Source organism: Eptatretus burgeri, chromosome 1 (assembly GCF_056783735.1).
Source record: "Eptatretus burgeri isolate ZD-2024b chromosome 1, Ebu_testis_v1, whole genome shotgun sequence".
Taxonomy (NCBI): domain Eukaryota; kingdom Metazoa; phylum Chordata; class Myxini; order Myxiniformes; family Myxinidae; genus Eptatretus; species Eptatretus burgeri.
This window is the reverse complement of record NC_140961.1, coordinates 75,667,171-75,690,469: the sequence shown is the minus strand read 5'-3', so window position 1 is coordinate 75,690,469 and position 23,299 is coordinate 75,667,171. Positions and strand designations below refer to the sequence as shown.

General features: G+C 41.9%; 1 protein-coding gene across 5 annotated transcripts in view; it reads right to left on the bottom strand.

Annotated features, from left to right (window-relative positions):
- Positions 1-23,299, bottom strand: part of NSD2 (nuclear receptor binding SET domain protein 2) — a 152,908-nt gene that overhangs the window by 94,990 nt on the left and 34,619 nt on the right. For all 5 annotated transcript variants that reach the window (XM_085888625.1, XM_085888644.1, XM_085888634.1 and 2 more), the window contains 2 exons: positions 7,410-7,554; positions 7,013-7,182 (listed from right to left, as the gene is read on the bottom strand). In XM_085888625.1, the coding sequence (XP_085744751.1) occupies positions 7,013-7,182; positions 7,410-7,554 (315 nt within the window). The remainder of the gene's footprint in view (positions 1-7,012; positions 7,183-7,409; positions 7,555-23,299) is intronic.

The window sequence follows — 23,299 nt, the reverse complement described above, 5'->3', positions numbered from 1 at the left end:
AGTCCACACCCCCCCCCTTTCAAAATTTTCACCTTTTGTTGCCTTACAGTCAAATTCAATTGCATTAAATCAGACTTTTTCCACCTTTATTTACACATCGAAACCCACAACTTCCAAATGAAAAACAAATTCCTCAAATTTCAGAAAATTAAAAACGCAAAGCTAGAATGTCTTGGATGGATAGGTGTCCACCCCCCAGTTAATACTTGGTGGAAGCACATTTGACAGCAATTACAGCTATCGTTCTCCACCAACGTTGTACACCTTGATTGGGAAATATCTTCCCATTTTTCTGCACAAAACTGTTCAAGCTCAGTCAAGTTGTGTGGGGAGCGTCGATGGACAGCAATCTTCAAGTCATGCCACAGATTTTCAATTGGATTTAGGTCGGGGCTCTGACTGGGCCATTCAAGGACATGTGCTGTTTTGGTTTTGCGTGTTTTGCATTTTGGCCAAAAAGTTCCATCTTGGTTTCATCAGACCACAAAACCTTTCTCCACATGGCTACAGAATCTCCAGTGGTTTTTTTGCATACCTCAAACGGGACTCTTTTTTTTTGGGTACGGGCAGGCCTTTTGAGCAATGGCTTCCTTGCCACCCAACTGTGCAGGCCGGACTTGTGGAGTTGTTTGGATATTGTTGTCACATGCACACAGTGACCAGTCTTTGCCATAAAGGCCTGAAGCTCTTTCAAAGTTGTCGTTGGCCTCTTTGATCAGTCTCCTGCTTCATCATCTAGTTTGGAAGGACGGCCTCATCGAGGCAGGGTGTTTGTGGTACCATATGCCTTCCATTTCTTAATAATTGTCTTGACTGTGCTCCAAGGGATATTCAAGGCCTTTGAAATATTTATACCCATCCCCTGATCTGTGCCTTTCCACAACTTTATCCCAGAGGTCTTTTGAAAACTCCTTGGAGCTCATGGTTGAGTCTTTGCTGTGAAATGCACTACCCAATGGAGGAAACCTACAGGAACAGCTGATTACCTCCACCACCAAAGGTGAAGGAGGTTATGTTTTCACCCCTGTCTGTCTGTGTGTGCAGGATATCTCAAAAAGTTGTGGGCGATCCAGATATTTGGTGAGCAGGTTGCGTGTGTGACAAGGACGAACTGATTAGAGTTTGGTGAAGATCTGGATCCGAATCTGACTACTAGAATTTTTAAAGCGATTCTTCACCATTGATAGGACCAAAAAGTGATACATAGCACGATGTCTCGAAATGTTGTGGACAGATTTAGATGAAACTTGGTGGACAGGTTGGGTGTGTCACCACGACAAATTGATTCAATTTTTGTGACGATCCGATTCCGGCTATGAGAATTATTTCATTTTTTAAGTGATTCTTCACCATCGGACCAAAAACAACATATAGCATGATATTTCACAAATGTATTGGGCCCGATATGTTCTCATGGATCAGGCATTATGTGGTGGAGGTATGTGCTCTACCCAGTGCCCTTCTAGTGTTATTCTGAAATAATCAGAATCACTACAATTTAGCACCGGTGGAAGCCAATTAACTTGGTGTGTGATTCCGAGGGTGATTAGTTACACTTGAGCTAATTTACAATTGTTATTATAAGGGGGGTGCACACTTATCCAACCAAGATATTCTAGTTTTATGTTTTTCATTAATTTTCTGAAATTTGTAGAATTTGTTTTTCACTTGGAAGTTGCAGATTACAATGGGTAAATAAAGGTGGGGTAAAAAAAAAAGTCTCATTTAATGCAATTAAATTCCAGGCTATAAGGCAACAAAGGTTGAAAGTTTTGAAATGAGATGTGGACTTTTTATGGACACTGCATAACGGTTGATAACACGATATTTCAAAACGTTATGGGCGATTATGACAAAACTTGGTGGATGGAGTTGAGTAGATGAGAAGAACAAGTTTTTTAGATTTTGGTGAAGGTCTGGATGCAGATCTGGTCTATCAGGTTTTATACAAAACATAAACTGTTCAGCCTGGCAGAGGTATGCACTCTACCGAGTGCCACTCAAGGTTCAACGTGTATTCAGAACATGCCATTGTTACCAAGGCGGATGTCCTTACGAAAGCATGAAAAACATGAAGACCTCCAGTTTTCATAAGTTGCCTTGGCATCAGGTAAGCCTGCCAGCTTGTGTCAATGAAAAAGTAGCAGATGTAATAAAGGGCTCAATGAAGAGTGTATTATCAGATAACAGAAGAAAAAAAAATAACAAGCTGCATGGTAACATTGCGTCTTTGTTGTTGTCATGTGTTAGTGTAATACGTATTTTGCACCCTCCATTTACGATTCATATACATTGTCACATGCGATTCAGGAAGATCAAGTCCCAGATGAAATTGTGCCACGACATAGTTTGTTGACTTCCTCCAAGACCTTGAAGTCGATAAGGACACTAACTATGAACCACACATATCATGCTGTGCACAAAATAGAAGACGCTATAGCCAGTGCGATTAACAAGTCTATAGTTGAGAAGATTAAGGACAGTTGATGATATTCTCTTCATTTGGATGAAAGCACAGGGCCCTTTGCTGCACAATGTGCTATTGTCGATTTGAAGTGCGTTTGCAAGGGTCCGCTGTACACCATTTTATTTCCAGTTAGAAAGTCTTCGTTAATGCACTGCTCATTAGATATACAATGCCGTGTCTGGTGTGTTGAATAGTTTAAATGTTGATTTCAATCAAGTGTTGGAAGTGACTGTGCTTTTGTTACGACTGGTCACAGGAATGGCATAGCCACACATTTCAAGCGGCAGTATTCCTACATCACTCCAATTCACCATGTGGCTCCGCAGCTTTGGCTGGTAGCTACAACAATACTGCTGATACTGTACATTATCTTTTGAAATTCCAAAATATCATGAACAAAGTGCTCAAATACTTTGAGTATAGTACTAAATTATCTGTACTTCCAAAGGCTGAAAAGGGGGTTCACTTTTCCTGGAGCTTTGGAAGCACTCAGTTGTAATTGGTCTGCTCCTGTATCTTTGCAAGCCCAAGACAAATGTGCAGCTGGACAGGGTATGTTGACATCGATGATGAGCAATAAGTTTATAACAGGTGCTTCTTTCTTAAGTGATGTGCAGTTTATTATAAACCAATTATGTTTGACCTTTCAGAAAGAAGATCTAAATTATAGTACTGCATTCAAAATAGAACAGCACTCGGTAGAGCACATACCTCTGCCAAGCTGAAAAGTTTACGTTTTATATCCCACTGAAAGGCCGGATCTGCATCCAGACCTCAACCAAAATCGAAATGGCATGTACTTCTCACTTACCCAACTCATCCAGCAAGTTTTGTTATAAACCGTCCACAACGTTTTGAGATATCATGCTCTTTATCGTTTTTGGCCCTATCACTCGATGGTGAAGAATCACGATAAAATTTGAGTAGCCAGATACAGATACAGATCTTCACCAAAATCTAATCAATTCATCCTTGTCACACACCTAACCTGTCCACCAAGTTTCGTCCGATTCCATCCATCTTTCAGATGTATTCCATTTGTCTGCACTAATTTTAACACTCCAAGGGCTCGAGATTGAAAGTTGTCCGACTGCCCGGGACAGGCAATTTTGTCTGTCAGACAAGTGAAAACCTCAAACATATCTGAGGGACAGGTCAATTGTAGCACCCGAAAGTTTAACAAACTTGACATACAGGTAGTGGATAAGAAGAGGAAACACCAACAGAATGCCACTTATTAGGGTGTTTGGCCACCATATGCATCCAGGATGGCATGCATATGACATGGCATTGAGTCAGCAAGGGTCTGGAACTGTTCTGCAGGAATATGCCACCATCCTTCACAAGGAAGTCCGCCGATTCACATCGGTTTAATGGAGGCAGAAACCGCGGTCCTGGGCACCTCTTCAGACAGTCCCACACAAATGCTCTGTGGGATCGAGGTTCAGCAATTGGGAGGTCCACGGAAGATGGGTAACTTCGTCCTCATGCTGCTCAAACCACCGGGTGACAACACATTCCCTGTGGACTGGAGCATTGTTATCCTGAGAGACACCTCTCACAGCAGGGAAGAAATGCTGCATCATGCAATGCAGACAATTGCTGAGGACTGTAATGTAGCAAGTTCCATCAACCCCACCTTCTAATGAAATGAGTGGATCAAGACCATACCAGTGCCAAACCCACACCAACAATTACACTCCGTTCAAAATCACTGAGGTGTCCTCTTGTTGCCATACTCGCTCTTAATACTGGCCACAGCCTGCTTATGTATACATGATGAGAGGACTGCTGGGAAGAGATTTGCATATATCGCGCACTGGTCACGTACGTGTGGTGGCCCCGTACTTTGCATACATGTTGTACGGCCTGTGTACCCTGGTGTTCCCATTTTTCCCCTACTATCTGTATCTAAGGCTCAAACAAAGCTCTTTTTCATGTAAAGTTGCAGTGATTATCAAAGACTAAGAGGATCTTGATGGACAAACCACTTGAAGAGGTGAAGTCACTCAAACTTTTGGGCCTCACCATCAGCCATGATCTTTCTTGGGTAGACCAAATTCCCAAGGCGGCCTCAAACACCAGCTGCCAACTGGGCATCCTCCACTATGCAAGGTATTTCCTCAGCCGTTCTGAAATGTTGACAACCAACAAGGCTTTACTTCGCTTGATGGAGTACTGCTCTCCCCTTTGGGCTCGTACCCCTGCCTCACACCTTGCCATTATTGATGTCATGTAAAGAAAGGCCCTCAAAATCATTGGGATCTCCTGCGACGAAGCAGAGTGTCTCAGCCTGTTACTTTTGCATTGCAGACAGGTTGATGGCTCTGTAATATAACTGCCTCCTTTTTGCTCTTGTACCAGTGCCCTCTCTTGGCTCTGTCCCTCCCAGGTTCCTGCTGGGCACACAGTCTCTCAGTAACCCTCTTCTTGTTATATTACCAAAATACAGCCTCACTGCTCACCTCCACGCATTTGTTCCTCTTTCCCCTTGCCTGTGGAACCAACATCCCCAATCTGTTCAATCCCATTCTTCCCTCCAAGACTTCAAGACAGCAGTTCATCCCTCATCCATACTCATGATCTCTTCTACCAACAAATGACCCCATCCCCAAGCATGCCCCTCTTACATGTGATTGTGATTTTTTTTTCCCCCCTCGATCACTTATTTTTGTTTGTCAGTTGGTTTGTTCCTTTTTCTGTTTCATCTCATTTTCCCCTTCCTCTTATTGCTGTGTTCAGTCCTCCCACTATCCCTGGTCTCATTCTCACTTCTACTCTGCTATTGGTATTTTTCCCCATTTCCATTTTGTTCCATTCCATTAAATTGTTCTCTCGCTCTTCCATGAACCTCCACCACGTACATTAAAATAAATAAATAAAAACATCGATGCAATATCATTGGGAGTATGTTGATATCATTCTCAGCGACAAAAGTCAAAGGTTTATGCACGTGCGGTGAAGGATTAACAATATAAACCCTGGTTTCACAATCAATACAATCCCGGGTATTGTCTTCACCCAAATGCCAGTAAGCCTGGTGTTGGCTTGCCAGTTAAGGTGGCTGGTTTAAGATCCTAGGGTCGAGCTTGAGCCCCTGCTGTACTGTGAAATAACACCAGGTGAGTTGACTCAGCTTGTCATCCTTCTGAAGTTGGCAAAATGAGTACAAGCTTACTGGGAATAGGGGGCACTGCATCAGAGGCACAGCTGTGCTCCCAGCAAGGATGCAACCAGCAGCCACTGGCTGCATACAAGATAATAGGATCACGGGTCCTGAAGCTCACTGGATCAGAAGCAAGTCAATGACGTCATGAAATCTTGAAATTTTGTTGCTGCACACAATCTGGTCACGTGGTTGAATGGAAGCCCTCTCGGTGCTGATTACAGCAATACATGTTTACTCGTCATGTTTTTTTTTACAGGTTAGAGGTCATGTTTGTAGCTAAGGGCATGGCGATGCTACTGATGCAACTACCCCAGTATGTTAGGACAATATATATGTATTTCTTTTTGCGTTTTAGGCCTGATTTCAACCAGTTCACGAGCGCAGATTTTGATGTGGTCAACACACCTTCGCTAAGCATCAGATATTAAGCTTGTGGCCAAGTTTCATCAAAATTGCTTATTTGGTTCAAGTGATAATGCCTGAATTGTTTACAGACCAGTGACTGATTTTTACTTGCGGACACTGCTCGATCGCATAAGCTCACACCGGACTAAAGTTCAGGTGAACTCAGAATAAAACCCAAATGCCAGTGCCATTGAGAGCCGTTTTCCAAACGAGGGCTATATTATGGTTGATGATGCATTAGCACTCGCAGCTCATGGATTACTTTGCCAGGTTGACAGGTAACGAGCCAGACCTGGAAGATTTTGTTTTCTTCAAATGGTGGTGTGGGAAACCCATCCACAGTGGGTCAGTGACGCTACAACGTGTTGTGGGACTGCACGTGTGTGCAACATTGTTCATGTCAATCAGTTTTCTCGTCATCCAATGAACGTAAAAGCATTTATCCATAAAAGTGCATCACAGCTTGTTTTGCCCTTCATCATGGGGTTACACTATGCATCAAGAATGCCGACGCTTTTCCCTCGGACATCTGAGCTGTCACGGCTGGAAATATATTTGAATGGTGTGACAAAGGGGTTAATACATTTTGTATCGCTAAATTTTTGTTGTTGTTGTTGTTGTTCTTTGTGTCCTCCATTTTTTTTACACTATCGAGAAAACTATGCACCTCTGCTATGACGTCAACCTGCTTCATGTGACTGGTGTTTTCATTCGGTATACTGCACAAAATGTTTGCCATGCTCGAGTATTGCATGATAACTGAATGCAAGCTTTGGAAGGTGTACAGGGTTACCCTTTTCCCCATCTTCACAAAATCTCGAAACTTCGGAGTCATTCATGAGTCAGACTCGGAGAAAGCCATTGAAAGCCAACAAAAAAAAGTCCGTCCATTTTAAGTTGTATATACACTGAAGTATCACTTGCTGTCAAGCCTGTACATTTACTTTTAAAATGTTGTGTTACTCCCTCACCTTTGACCTCTCGCCTCTGGCCAGAGCAGCACGCGCTCCTTCTCCAGCAAGCTCGTCAATCTGATGCAAGCCCACAAAACGCAAAGTGCTGTTTTCTGATACCCAGGTGTGCTCTACTATGCAACCGAGAAAACGAATGTGGTACTGTCGAACGAGATACTTGCCGTACCCTGAGAAGCACAACAGGGTGGGGGAAGGGGCGGCGGGTGGTCAAACAATCAAATTACCTTCATGGAAGATGCCAAAGCAGAATTAGCATGATATTACTTTCTTCGACTATATTCTGAAACCTACAACTCTTGATAATATTTCTTGTTTGATGCAAGTATGGTCTGCAAGATAAATTCAACGTTCACAAAAAATATGCAGATGCACTTCCTCCCGATCATGTTCTCACCCTTTATCCACGTATGTGTACAAGCCTTGGGGTCCTGGGCCACCATGCAGGGCCACCAGGGATAACCTGTCACCTTAGCCCAGACCAGGTCACCCTCAACGTAGCGTGCTGGTGGGCTACGAGATCCATTACGGTGCTGAGGATTCTGCAGAAAAGACATAATGGCCACAATTATTTACACATTCTTGTGGGGTTGGCCAGGGAAAACTTGGCCCAAATCTTTCAGGAATCGGCTGGCCAGGCCTGACGTTCGATGAAAGTTCAGACAGGAATTTGAAATTTGTTCATGGTGCCAGGAATAGCTTCACCTACCTTTCGCGAATGACACCGTGGGACCTTTTAATGTTGACCAACTAATCCCAGCAGACGGAACACCCATTTAACGTCCATCCAAGGGACGGCACACACACACACACTGACGAATCACCCTGCCTGTGAAACCCAGTATGACAGTTTATAGCTGTGTTGGGATTCGAACCCAGGCTAGACAGCTCAGAGACATGTATGCTTACCTCGAGGCCATATCCTGCCACACCACATTGAATAAAATGGCAAAGATATGGATGAAAATGTGTTATATTTCACAATGATCCATGTGAATAAGCCACCTCAGATATCAGTGCAAATAATATAACTTGGTAGTATTATATTACAATTACATCAACAAGAATGGCATCAGTCGACCCATTATTTTCGAAATGTAAATTAATATTTAGCCCTGCAAGACCAGTATTTTAGCCTCGATTAATTGTTAAATGTTTCTTTTTTGTGTTGCTGTTTATAACCTGATAAAAACATGATAGTTGCGGCTTACTTCTTCCTTCTGTTGTCAAGTTACTCCATCCTCACCCCAACGATGACATTATTGCTCTTTACAAAAAGTCTGATATTCGAACATCAGTTTGGGATCCCTCATGGTCACTCAACACTGGATATGCTACCATTCCTTTCCCAGTAAGGAATGGAGGCACTGAATCCCAAACAAGGCATCGGGACCGTTTCCCTGGACATATCTTGGGTATTAAACAAAGTCTGGCATCTTGCTTTGCAGGCCAAAGCAGTCTTCATTCAAGGATTTCTAACTTGCTCCAGTCGCACAGTCAACACGTTGATGTCAATGGAACTCTCTCTCCTCTCGTGTCTCAGTGGAGCCTGGAGTGGCCTAAGGAAGTGTGGAGGGTCCAACCTTGCTCATCATCTACGTAACCGACCTCTCCACTACTCTGGGAAACCCTCTCTTCCCTTTTGCAGATAACTCCACACTTGTATCGTACAGTACCTCATCCCAAGAATGGGCACACAGCAGCTGTGTCCACTCTCTGCCGATCTGGAATTGATGAAATGAGAGTCTGAGAAATTAAACGTCATTCAATCCTGAAAATAAATAAATAATCACACTCACTTCAGGAAAGATGGTCAAAGGGATACACTTATCTATTTAATGGTCAGCCACTGAAAGAGGTTCAGCCTCTTGAATTTCTAGTCTTTATCATGAGCCATAACCTCCCCTGGGCCACCCGAACAAAAAGGCTCATCTTCAAAGCTCGTCGCAGACTGGGAAACCTCTGTTATTCCATGTGTTTCTTTGAAAAATCAGAACTACTCACAGCCCACAAGGACCTTGCCGATATCGCTCAACGGATATTACTCTCCCAGCATCACATCGTTCTCTCTTGGATCCTGTGGCATCTAAAGCTCTCAACACGATTGGAATTTCTCATGATCAGGCTAAAGCACAAGGTCTGCTGCTCTCACATTGCAGGATGGTTGGTGGCCTCTCTGTTATTTACCACCTCTCCTCTGGATGTGCTTCCTCTCCTGTCAGCCCTCCAACACCCATCTCCAACTACCCCGGCACGTACGTGCGGTTCCGGTTACTCCCTCCTGGAGAAACTTCAAAAACCACAGCTCGGGTGTAAAATCAGTCCAGAAAGCAGAGTCGGGTGTAAAACCAGTAGTTAAAGCGGTCGGGTGTAAACCAGTAGTTAAAGCGGAGTTGGGTATAAACCAATAGTTAAAGCGGAATCGGGTGTAAACCAGTAGTTAAAGCGGAGTCGGGTGTAAAACCAGTAGTTAAAGCGGAATCGGGTGTAAAACCAGTAGTTAAAGCGGAGTTGGGTATAAACCAGTAGTTAAAGCGGAATCGGGTGTAAACCAGTAGTTAAAGCGGAGTCGGGTGTAAAACCAGTAGTTAAAGCGGAGTTGGGTATAAACCAGTAGTTAAAGCGGAGTCGGGTGTAAACCAGTAGTTAAAGCGGAGTCGGGTGTAAAACCAGTAGTTAAAGCAGTGTTGGGTATAAACCAGTAGTTAAAACGGAATCGGGTGTAAACCAGTAGTTAAAGCGGAGTCGGGTGTAAACCAGTAGTTAAAGCGGAGTCGGGTGTAAAACCAGTAGTTAAAGCGGAGTTGGGTATAAACCAGTAGTTAAAGCGGAATCGGGTGTAAACTAGTAGTTAAAGCGGAGTCGGGTGTAAAACCAGTAGTTAAAGCAGAGGCGGGTGTAAAACCAGTAGTTAAAGCAGAGGCGGGTGTAAAATCAGTCCAGAAAGCATCGTCGGGTGTAAAACCAGTAGTGAAAGCAGAGTCGGGTGTAAAATCAGTCCAGAAAGCATCGTCGGGTGTAAAACCAGTAGTGAAAGCAGAGTCGGGTGTAAAATCAGTCCAGAAAGCAGAGTCGGGTGTAAAACCAGTAATTAAAGCAGAGTCGGGTGTAAAACCAGTAGTTAAAGCAGAGTCGGGTGTAAAACCAGTAGTTAAAGCGGAGTTGGGTATAAACCAGTAGTTAAAGCAGAGTTGGGTGTAAATCAATAGTTAAAGCGGAGTTGGGTGAAAACCAGTAGTTAAAGCAGAGTTGGGTGTAAACCAATTGTTAAAGCGGAGTTGGGTGTAAACTAATAGTTAAAGCAGAGTTGGGTGTAAAACCAGTAGACAAAGCAGAGTCGGGTGTAAAACCAGTAGTTAAAGCAGAGTTGGGTGTAAAACCAGTAGTTAAAGCGGAGTTGGGTGTAAAACCAGTAGTTAAAGCGGAGTTCGGTGTAAACCAGTAGTTAAAGCAGAGTCGGGTGTAAAACCAGTAGACAAAGCAGAGTCGGGTGTAAAACCAGTAGTTAAAGCGGAGTTGGGTGTAAAACCAGTAGTTAAAGCAGAGTTGGGTGTAAAATAATAGTTAAAGCAGAGTTGGGTGTAAAACCAGTAGACAAAGCAGAGTCGGGTGTAAAACCAGTAGTTAAAGCGGAGTTGGGTGAAAACCAATAGTTAAAGCGGAGTTGGATGTAAAACCAGTAGTTAAAGCAGAGTTGGATGTAAAACCAGTAGTTAAAGCAGAGTTGGGTGTAAACCAGTAGTTAAAGCAGAGTTGGGTGTAAACCAGTCGTTAAAGCAGAGTTGGGTGTAAGCCAGTAGTTAAAGCAGAGTCGGGTGTAAACCAGTAGTTAAAGCAGAGTGAGGTGTAAAACCAGTAGTTAAAGCAGAGTTGGGTGTAAAACCAGTAGTTAAAGCAGAGTCGGGTGTAAACCAGTAGTTAAAGCAGAGTCGGGTGTAAATCAATAGTTAAAGCAGAGTCAGGTGTAAAACCAGTAGTTAAAGCAGAGTTGGGTGTAAAACCAGTAGTTAAAGCAGAGTCGGGTGAAAACCAGTAGTTAAAGCAGAGTCGGGTGTAAACCAGTAGTTAAAGCGGAGTCGGGTGTAAACCAGTAGTTAAAGCGGAGTCGGGTGTAAACCAAGTTATTACCTTCGCATTCTGCGAAAGGTTATGTTTTGGTCGGCGTGTTTATTTATTTATTTATTTATTTATTTAATTACTTATTTATTTGTAATCTTGTGATTCGTATAACTCAAAAAGTATTAAACCGAATTGCATGAAATTTGGTGGGATGATTGGTTATTAGCCAGGAAGCATTCGATTAGATTTTGGGATCGTTCGGGTCAAAGGTCAAGGTCAAGGTCACGAAAAGGTCAAAATCGTCTTTTTACGATAACACGGTCAATTTTTATTCAATTTGCATGCAACTAACGCCAAAATGTTCAGAATTCAACGCCTCATCTTGTGATATGCAATATGACACAATGACGCCCATACTCTTGTTACCGGTTCGGGGTCAAAGGTCAGGGGGGTCACGACCTTGAAAAATATGCGTTTTTTGTCATAACGCGGTCAATTCTTGTCCGCTTTACATGAACCCAGCACCAAAATGTTCAGAATTAATGCCCAATCTTGTGACACAATGACGTCATAACACATGTCACCGGTTGGGGTAAAATGTCGGGGGGGGGGGGGTCAAGCCCTTGAAAAATATGCGGTTTTCGGCAAACTCAGTCAATTCTTATTCCATTTGCATGAAACCAGCATCAAACGAGATTACCTTCTCTTGTTGAAACGTTGTATTCACCGAGCTTGCGAGTGAAGACTCGCCAAAACGACGTGAGTTGATTGTTGTTTAGTCCGTAGCCCCCGAAAGTCGTGGGGGTCATGACATTATAGATATGTGGTTTGTGTCATAAGACCATTCATATGAAACCAGTTCCCCACACTCATACCAAGGACAAAAAAAGTAGTGGCGGCGAAGGTATGTGCTCTATGAGTGCCCGTTCTAGTTTTATCTGCTCTGAAAAAAACAAAACAAAAAGTGTGGCTCATCCAGACACAGCCATTTACGGGATGCACACTCGGCAATACATTTTGCCAAAGCCTCTCTCTCTCTCTCTATAAATCACTCACAATTACTAGATCGTTCAAAATCCAGAAGCAAACAGAAATATCTCTAATCTCACAATCTTTCAACACAGCTTAAAGTCGAACTGCAACATTATAAAACTTGTCACCTTTTTTACAAGCATCTTGGCTCAACAAACATCACAGTCATATATAATGTTACCGTTGTGGAAATTCACAGATCACCATTCAGGTTCCCCGAAAATCAGTTATGTCGGTAGATGTGTGTGTTCCAGGTTAGATTTCCCCACCGATGTCTAAAGGGAATTATTCGTGTGCCGGGCTGTGCATCTTTGAGTTAGCCGTTATTATTTTTCTATCTTTATTTTAAAACAAACAACATCTCCTCACCATCATCTCCACGGCGCCGCCGTCTTTTCCCGAGCAACGGCATCCCCAACAAACGACATCTCCGCGGACAAACACGATGACTTCCTCGCAGCGGCGGGGTATTTTCAAACACGGCCGCGTTGAGAGAGTGATCTCAAACACGTCCAAGCATGACTTGCAGAACGGATCAAAACGACGAAAGGGGCGGAGCCAGCCGGGGGTGAAGGGTCGAAGGTGAAAGACCAAGCCCCCCCCCCCGAACCCGATAAAAGGGCGGGCTGAAACGCCGAGAAGAGTTAAGAGAGTTGGGCTGGGCCGTTACGGTCCAGAGAGTCGAGCCTGCAGTGGAGTTTGGAGTCCCGTGGAGTGTGGAGTCCAGTTCAGAGGAGTCGGTGTGGAGAGCGCCAGAGTTGGTCGAGTTGCCGCCGGAGAGAAGTCGCCAGCCAGCTACATAACGGTCCGAACAACGCTGAGGAGTGAACGGGCTCTTAAAGAGCATCAACTCGAAAAGAGGAAGGCCCGTTCGTTCCTCTGAAGCGTCGTCGACCAGGCCCGATCGACCAGGCCGGACTGCTAGGCCCTGGACCAACCGAACCGCCGTTACAACAGCTGCCGCTTGGACAACCGAAACATACGGAAGGTCGCCGACAAAAAGACCATAGAGTCGCCTCAAGGGTGATGAAGGTAACCTGCATGGCCTCGCAGAGCTCCTTCGGTCATCCCAGCTCCGAGGAACATTAAAGGCTTACGAGCCCGGTGCTTTCCTTTCTTTATTTTCTGGGGTTTTTGCATGGAAGTCTGTGGCGCCTTGTCTACCAAGTAGTGAACTGACTAAGTGCATGCGCATGGTAAAGAGATAACGGCTGTAGGTTTTCTTGCTCGTGTCTTGTCCCCTACCCCCATTCATTGCCGTGATTGCATATGTGTGAAAATAAATGGCCCCTTTGTTGAATATTCACCTGCTCGTTGCGTCTCTTCCTCCATTGAACTGCCGTAATTGCGTTCGGAATATTAGTTGGTTTTTAACACCGATAAGATAATCGGGTCCGACGGGGCTTGGCGATATAAAACCGCTCGGCAATCGCAAACGGAACGAGCTGCTTAAAGCGGCTCGTTTTCGTGCAGGCTCCGTTGAGGTGTAAATCCCCGGCATTTCTGTCTGCGCGAATAAATTAGGTACATCGACAATTCGGCGATCAACTCTAGCGCGTGGACAGAAGAGTTGGCTGATTTATGGTGTGGTTAACAACACCCGTAGCTGGGTTTCGGCGTTGATCCAAAAAGCTGCGACTGGATTGCCACGTTCGGTGGGCGCGCGGCCGCAATTAGCTAAAGGCGGTCATCCGCACGCCGGAGTGGCGAGAATCATAAACATACAAGTTGTAACATCACACTGAACCAATATACTGTTTAACAGTCACTTTAAAAAACCTAAACAGCATTTAAAAAGGTAAGTATGCTTCCTCTGCGCAATACTGTCAGACTTATTCCCATATATTAATCCAAAGAAAACTGTTTCAACCTTTTAAAATAGACATCCAACAAATTCAAATGAACTTCTTATGTGTTGCAACACCAATGAAGATGAACCCATGAGGAGTGCAATGTTAAACCTCTTTTTAAGTAATCATCCAAACATGGTGAAGAAAGTGGATGTAGGAAAGCCTTTCGAGAGACGTGAACATAGCATTCGTTATGTGTGCAAGGATTGTTTTAAGTATAAGAGTTCATGATGAAATAAGGCTGTTTGATTTCAAGAAAACAAAGTACAAGTAGAGAGATTAGATGTTAGATGCTGTAGATTGTGAGAAGCTAACAGGGTGGTAATGTAGCATCTGAGACATGAACAATCTTAAAGGAGCAAATGTGCAGTATAGAGGGTATGTTCTTATGAGGTCTAAAGCTAGACAGAAAGAGACCAGGGTGGTTGAGCATTAAGGAATGCTATTGAGGACAAGTAATAACAAGAGCGCAAGTGGCAAAATATACTCCCGAAAAAGTCTCTGTGACAAACACGCGCGCACGCACACACACAATTATATATTCAAACACGTCAATTTATGAAGAACAAGAAGGTATATACAGAATTGTGCGACTACATGGAAAACAGCATCCTGGTTGCCATGGCAACCACTTTAGATGACGAACGTATGTCGCGACACACCGTCTCCACAGTCTGTACCTATGTACCAAATATGAAAGGTGAAAGTTGAAAACTTTGGGAGTTGGAGTGCGGACAGGAACGGACAGATGGACAGACGGATGACCGGTATCACATAATATGCCCCGATATATATATATATATATATATATATATATATATATATATATATATATATATATATATATATATATATATATATATATATATATATATATATATATATATATATATTGGGCATATAAAAAATCAATTTCAAAAATGGATAAGGATGTAGGGTTGGGATAGGGTAGGGATGGTCACATGAAATTATCATTTTTGTGCTCATCAGCTCCAAGATCTTAGACTTCATTTTTGAGATCTTGGTATTCAGTTATTTTCTTGATTTCTGCATTGTTTCGGCCAAAATCACTGTGTATTGATGTCTCCATAAGTAATGCCGTCTTTTCTTTTTTTGTAACTAAGTACTATACTGTATCCGGTTGCAATGCTTTGTTACCTCCGCTACTGAAGGTAAAGGAGGTTATGTTTTCACCCCTGTCTGTCTGTTTGTGTGCAGGATATCCCAAAAAAGTTGTGGACGGATTCGGATGAAACTTGGTGGGCATGCTGGGTGTATGACAAGGAATAATTGATTCAATTTTGGTGAAGATCTGAATCCGGATCCGGATCTGATATTTTTAAAGTGATTCTTCACCATTGAGAGATTGGGCTAAACTAATATATGGCACGATATCTCAAAAAGTTGAGGATGGATTCGGTTGAAACTTGGTAGACACGTTGAGTGTGTGACAAGGAAAAATTGATTCGATTTGGTGAAGATCCCAATCAGGATCTGGAGACGAGGATTATATTTAAAGTGAATCTTCACCATTGAGAGATTGGGCCAAAAACGAAATATCGCATAATATTTCAAAAATGTATTGGGCCTACTATGTTCTCATGGATCAGGCATTGCGGGGCGGAGGTATGCGGTCCACTGAATGCCCTTATAGTTTTCTATGTTCACGCTCGATGGGATCATCAGGTCGTACGTGAGCATTATGTCCTTGTTTTAAATCATTGCTTTTGGTTCAGGTTTCCAAGAGTTTTCTGAAACTGAGATTATGGAAATTTTTGCAGCTATACCAGTGGATTACTCCACATACTTTGCTGTGCCATTGTGTGTACAGCTGTTCTGACATGAGTTTTTACATCCCAAAAGGAGGTGACTCGTGCTTTCTGTTTCTATCTTGCCAAATCTCCACCTGTCAGACTCAGTCCCACCATTGTGTGTGTGTGTGTGTGTGTGTGTGTGTGTGTGTGTGTGTGTGTGTGTGTGTGTGTGTGTGTGTGTGTGTGTGTGTGTGTGTGTGTGTGTGTGTGTGTGTGTGCGTGTAGTTTGTTATCTCCATTTACGGGTTTGAGGAGATGAAACTAAGTCCTCCCATGACTCAAAGTATCCACCTCGCCTTGGTAAGGGATCACAGTTCATGGACCAAGCTTTTCAACTTTGTTCTCAGAGTTTTGTTCTGAGGACTCTTTTCAGGATAATCACTGAACCCCGGACTGCCTCCAATTGTTGTTCGTTTGTGGTAATATTCCCGGGGATGGTTTTCAAAGTAACAGTGAGGTACTTTTTTAATATTCCTGTTGCTCCAATTATCACTGGTGCAATTTCGACACTCTTCAGCTTCCAAGATCTCTTGATCTCATTTTTGAGTTCCTGGTATTTGGTCATTTTTCATGATTTCTGTGTTATTTAAGCCAAAATTGCTGGGAACTGAGATCTCATTCAGCAATGCTGTCTTTTCCTTTTTATTCATGAGAATGATTTCCAGTCGCAAGGCTTTGGTTTCTATGTTCATGCTCGATGAGTTCATCAGGTCATACGTGAGCATGACATCCATATTTTCAATGATTGCCCTTGGTTCACGTTTCCATGAATTTTCTGGAACTTGGATGTTGTAATTTTTGCAGATATGCCAATGAATCACTGCATACTTTGTTGTGCCATTGTGTGTAAAGAAGTCGTTCTGATAATAGTTTTTTGCATCGCGAAAGCAGGTGACTGGTATTTTTCTGTTTCTGTCTTACAGAACCTACACTTGGCCGTCTGGCTGAGTCTTGCAATTTTTGAAAATCCATTGGTGTGGTGTCCTTGATCTTGGGCATTTATTATTATTTGTTCCAGTTGAGCTGACCTTGTCTGAGCTATTTATTCCAATGAGCCTTCTTTCTCTATCCCAACTCGGTCCAATTCTTTTTTTGCATTTTCCTGCTCTTTTGTCATTCTCCAAGTTGTTGGTGTGTGTTGTTGTTGTTATTTCCTTTGTCTTTTTTGCAATTGTTGGGGCTGTATTTGTTGCTGTTTCATGTTCCTGTGTGGTTCTTCTATTGATACCTGTTTTTGGAAATGCCTTGCAAGGTGAGTTAGGAATACTTTTTCAGGTTTGTTGTGTTCACCGTTGTTTACAATATGAATCCGAGAGTCTGTTGAGCATTTCGCATACTCAGCTAATCCAACACTCATCGTTCTGTGCATCGAGTTGAGTTCCCTCAGGCCGCTCCCTCCGTCTCGTCACGGCAGGTACATTCTCGGGATGCACTGTTTTTTTGCAGAACATTTTGTGAATGGTAAGTTTTCTTGCTTTGATGTCTAACTTATTGATTTCTGATTGGGGCCAGTTTATTATTCCACAGCTGCATTGGAACACTGCCACTGCAAATTGGTTTATGGCTTCGATTTTGTTTCTTGGGAAGACGTACGTTTTCAGGATCAGTTTCGTTCGATGTCGGTATTCTTTGGCGATTGTTTTGCACATTTGTTTGTGACATATTTGGTGGCCCTCTTCTACTCCGAGGTGTGTGTATGATGCTTCATTTTCTAAATGCTGTACAATATTGTTGTTTCAAGGTCAATTTTTATGTTGTCTGTGTTTGTTTGTTTACCTTGTATAAATGTGCACTTGGCACACTTATCTAGTCCAAATGCCATTTGAATGTCTTCAGAGAAACGTTTTACTAGTTTTAGCTGTGCTGTTAATTTTTCATCATTAGGTTGGAAGAGCTTTAAATCATCCATGTATTGTAGGTGTGTCACCTTTCCTGTTTCTTTAGATGTTCTTCTTTTGATTGTTAGGGTGTATCCGTGTCGTTGTTTGTTGATGAGGTAACTCAAAAAGCCTGGTGTTAGGCTTTGCGCAGGGGTTCTCAACTAGGGGGGAATTTTAGGGTTTCGGGGGGAATTGAGACCACAGATTGGCAGACTCAAACTATTGGAATATTGATCGTTCTACAAACTACAATTCTACAGATTATACATAACGTACAGGACATCACACTATATTGTATAAGGTGTGATGTCCTGTAGATTATGTACAATCTGTAGAATTGTAGTTTGTTTTTAATTTAATTTGTGACATTCAATAAAGTTTATTGAATGTCACAGATTAAATTAAAAATAAAGATAAATATTTCACTTTTTTATCTGTGGAAACATTCCATTTATAGTTATCTTTGACTTATTCTTGTTTGTTTGTTTTTTCACAGAATTTGGAGCCCATCATGAGTGTCAAAAAACAAGAGGGTACGATGATTCATATATTCAATATGGATTCACATCCATCATCATCAATGAAGAAAGGCCTCAATGTGATATTTGTAGCAAAGCTTTGTCAAATGATTCTATCAAACCAACAAAGTTGAAGCAACATTTCCAGAATGTTCATCCTCAACACAAGGACAAGGCCAAAAGCTTTTTTGAATGTCATGGGAATGCTCTCAAAGAGATGAACCTGGATTCAACAGGAGCATTCCAACAAATGAACCAAAAGGTTATTGAAGCTTCTTATGTCGTAGCACTGGAGATAGCAAAGCAGAAAAAAACCACATACAATTGGGGAAACTTTGATCAAACCTTGCGCTCTCAAAATGGTGGAAATTGTGTTGGGAAATGGATTGGAGAAAAAAACATGCAGCAGTTTCACCATCAAACAGTACTGTTCAAAGGAGGATCAGTGACATGACCATTGACATCAATGATCAAGTTGTGCAGGAGATCAAGTCTGCAGCATTTGGCTTATTTTCAATTCAACTTGATGAATCGACTGATGTGGCATCATGTTCCCAGTTGCTGGTGTTTGCAAGATATGTTCACTCAGGTTCATTTAAAGAGGAGTTTCTCTTTTGTTCTCCTCTTGAAACAACTATCAAGGCCTCAGATATTTTGGAAAAGGTTTCATCTTTATTTAAATCAGAAAATCTTTTGTGGGAAAATGTCTGTGGGTGCTGTACAGATGGGGCACCAGCTATGTTGGGGACAAAATCTGGATTTCAAGTTTGTGCAAAAAAGCGAGCTCCAAAAGTGAAAGGCATTCATTGTATGATCCATCGCCAGGCCTCAATAACACTTCCAGCTCTACAAGGGAAGGTTTTGGATCAAAAATTCAAATTGTAAATTTTGTCAAAGGAGGAGCTCTCAACTCATGACTTTTCAAGCAGTTATGTATCGACATGGATGCAGGCAATCATTTGCTTCTTTTTCACACAGATGTTCAATGGCTTTCAAGAGGAAATGTAATTGAGCGAGTATTTGAGCTTAGAGATGAGCTCAAATTATTTTTTGAAGTTCAAGGTAAGATGGAGTTTTTTGCCTGACTGGATGATGAGGAATGGATCATGTGCCTTGCTGATTTGGTTGACATTTTGAGCAGCTGAATAAACTGAATCTTCAGATGCAAGGAAAGAATACAAGCATCATCAAATTCATGGATTGCTTGAAAGCTTCCATGAGCAAGCTGGAAAATTGGAAGAGAAATGTCAAGATCAAAAATATTGCAATGTTGGAGAAACTATCATCACCAAGTGGTGGTGAAGACCAAGTGCTTCCAGAATTTGCAAAAAATGAAAATTTGCAGCATTTGACAGCAATGGAAAATGAATTCAGCCGATATTTTCCTGAATTCAGTGATGAGGAGTTGGATTTAGTGCGAAATCCATTTAAATTGTCAGTAGAAAAAGTTCCTGATTATCAAGATGAATTTCTGGAGCTGAAGGCCGATTCAGGAGCAAGAGATATGTTCGATGAGAAATAAATCACAGAATTTTGGCCCTTGATGGGCGATTCCTACCCAAAAGTGGCAGAAAGAGCTGTCCATGCATTGCTTCCATTTGTGTCGACATATCTTTGTGAGTCAGGCTTTTCAACTCTGTTGCAAATGAAAACGAAGCAACGAAGTAGATTGGAGGTTGAAAATGACCTGCATTGTGCCCTTTCAAGCACTCCTCCATGGATCCAGGAATTGGCGAAGAAAAAACAATCACAGATTTCTCATTGACTGTAATCTTCATCAGAATAAAATGAATTACAATACCCTGGCATTCTATTGAACCTTTTGTTTATTGAAGTATGCTTCAGTAACTTTAGTCTGTTCAGTAATTAGTTATGAATATTAAAAAAAAAAAAACTTTTATTCAAGTTTTAAAATCCATCAACATTTTCTATTGCTATTAAATTTGTAAAACTCCACTATAAAAATAATCCAAGTCAATGCATATGTACTTATAAAGTATAGAAAAAATAAAAGATTTTCAATATTATATGCATATTATTTGGAATGCACCTTTTGAGTCAGACAATCTTGGAAAGGGGGGAATGACATTCTGACATATGGTGAAAAGGGTGCATGGGGCAAAAAAGGTTGAGAACCACTGGCTTAGTGGATAGGGTGGCTGGCTTGGGATATTAGAGTCCTGAGTTCAAGCCCCCTGTCAGCAGTTGAATTAACACCAGGTGGGGTTGAGTCAGCCTGTCATCCTTCCGAGGTCAGCAAATTTAGTAGCAGTGTACTGGTAATAGGGGCATTGAAACAGCGGCACAGCCACACCCTCAGCCAATGATGTTACCCGCAGCCTTGTGCTGCATATGAAGGAGGTGGTAACTCTGTGGGTCCAGAGCCAGACAAAACAAGAGGGAGCAAAGACTGTCTCCCTGGAAGATCCCACGTCGTATCTTCACATGTGGCATTTCAATATTGTCTTCCGAGTGCTGTAATATCAATGTGGTATTCCAGAGCACCATTGCTTTCTCAATCAGTTTGATTATTTGGGGATTGATTTTGTATATTTGCATACACTTTATCATCCATGAATGTGGGACACCGTCGAAAGCTTTCGTATAGTCTATCCAGGCGGTGGTCGATTTGGTTCTTCGCATTTTGCAATTTTCAAGTACAGCCATGTTCAGAAGTAGGTGATCAATTGTTCCAGAACAACCTCTCCTACATCCATTTTTGTTCTGCATCCAAACCTCCTTGTTGTGCGAGGTTATGGTACATCATTTCTGTTGTGATTCCTGTTAGAAGTGTGTATGTTATTGGCCAGCATTTGTGAGGAATTTTGGTTTCTTCAGATTATGGGATCAGAAATGTGTTTCCTTCTCCGAACCACTCATCCACTGCCATTTCCTCTTGGATCAGTTCATTGAATGTCCTGGTGTAGTGATTGTGGAGAGCATTAAGTTGTTTTAACGAGAAGTTTGGAATTGCATCTGGGCCTACGCTTTCAAAGTTTGGCATTTTTTAAAGTCGTTTTCTATTTTTTTTTTTCTTCATCAATAAGCACTGGGGGCATTTCCTCAAGAAGCTGCTTCTTGTTTTCCAAGTTTGGGATCCATTCTGCTTCCTTGTTATGTTCCTTTCGATCTTCAAAAATTCCATTCCAAAATTTTTTCTAGCTTTTCTTTTTCAAGAAGAGTTGACACATTCTGCTTTTGTTTCCCTCCTTTGCGGTAGAGTGCGTGTGCGTGTGTGTGTTAATATTCCACTGGTCAAATTCATACAATCAAGATACATTATCAATGCAAATGGATGTGGGGATGGACAAGAAACAACCATGATTCAAAGAAACATGTCAGGATGGTTTCACATGATAATGTCCTTGTGACCATCCATACCTTGTTAAATACCTTTTGGCATACTATCCTGTCATCCTTTTGCATTTTCATGCCTTTGTTGACAAAGTCGCGGGAGGCATTATGTTTTCGGATTGTCCGTCCATATGTACATCCATGCTAATTTTATCTGTTTTCTCTGCAACTGCATATCGGATTGACACAAAATTTTCAACATCGGTACGACCACTCATGTACAATGTTTTAATGAAAATTATGACTTCATATGTCACGTGGTGGGGCAGCCATGTTGGAAAAATGGAAAAACTTTGGACCTCTCTATCTCTGAATCCGCACAAAGGAAAAAAATTGAATCTTGGCACATGGCAAGTACTCCTCATGGGGAATAATCGATTTTTTGATGTCATAAGTGCCTTCGTTATGACATCATTATTGCATATGTGGAACGCTACTTCTGCTCAGTATAAAAATCTTTGAGGGTCATCTATGGATAAAATGATCCACAAAAATGTTTTAAATGACTTCATCAGTCATATGATTTGGCAGCCATGTTGTTGTTTTTTTTTTTGTTTTTTTTTAACCTTCAAAAATAATTTTCTCAAGTAGCTGAACAGATAGAGGCGAAACTTTACACGTATGACCGCCTATCCATGAGGAACAAAAGGTTCACACACATGTCAGAGGTCACATGATTTGGCAGCCATATTGGATTTACCCAAAAACTTATTAAAAAAATCTTCTCCAGAACAGCTGGACAGATCGAGGGGAAACTTCACACAAATGTTCCACAAGCCATGGGTGTACAAGGTTGTTAAGGAATAATTGATAGGTCACATGGTTTGGCAGCCATATTGGATTGAAGAAAAATATTAAATGTTTTTTCTGGAACCGCTGAAATCAATCGACATGAAACTTCACAATTATGATCTAGTAGTGATGGGGAATACATGTTTAAATTTCAACTTGATCGGACGCATGGTCTGTCAGGCAGAATATTTTTTATTTTTTGGGTTCTTTTTATTATTAGTTGTTTTTTTGAATAAGGCTCACTTGGTTGTGCCTGGATGGGTTTGAGGGCAGAGTAGTCGCAGCTGAAATGCGAATCCTATTCAGGTTCCTCCTGATAACTTCATCTTTGCTTTTTGCTTACTCCAATACAGTACTGTACCTATTTGGTTTTCCATTTGATTTGATTTGAATTTATTTTAATCCCATTCTAAATTCAAATGAATAATAATAAACATCATGGGTCAGGGTCAGGTGTCCGATCAAAGCGGGACATCTTGGTACCCGGTTATCACTGCCAGCGGTTATCAAGTAGTAGTTCTAATTATGTCTCTTATTAATTATGTAACACACCAGTACACAAACACTACACAAAATTACACAAAGACCACACAAAACAAGTCCTGGCAAGGGTCTGCAATCTCTGATTGCTCTTTTTCTTGTCACAACTTGTTTCTGTACTTTGAAAAATTTGGCGATTTTTGTTCCGAGCTGTCAGGGGTTTTGTTCCGAGCTGTATTCTTCCGAGTAAGTTACACTTAACCACAAACTAACGTTTACATTTTCCTCACCAACTTTATTTAATGTCTCGCACTTCAATGAACAGTGCGTGGTTGCGCGCGTGCCTGCAAGCTTCATGGACGGATGAAAGATCCTGCACTCTGTGCACGTGCTGCGTGATAACCTGCGATAATCATCGTATTTATACGACTTAATTATCGTACATCTGACAACAGTGTTTCTCGGACTGTATGAAATATTCCACCGTTAGCCACACCCATTGAGGTGT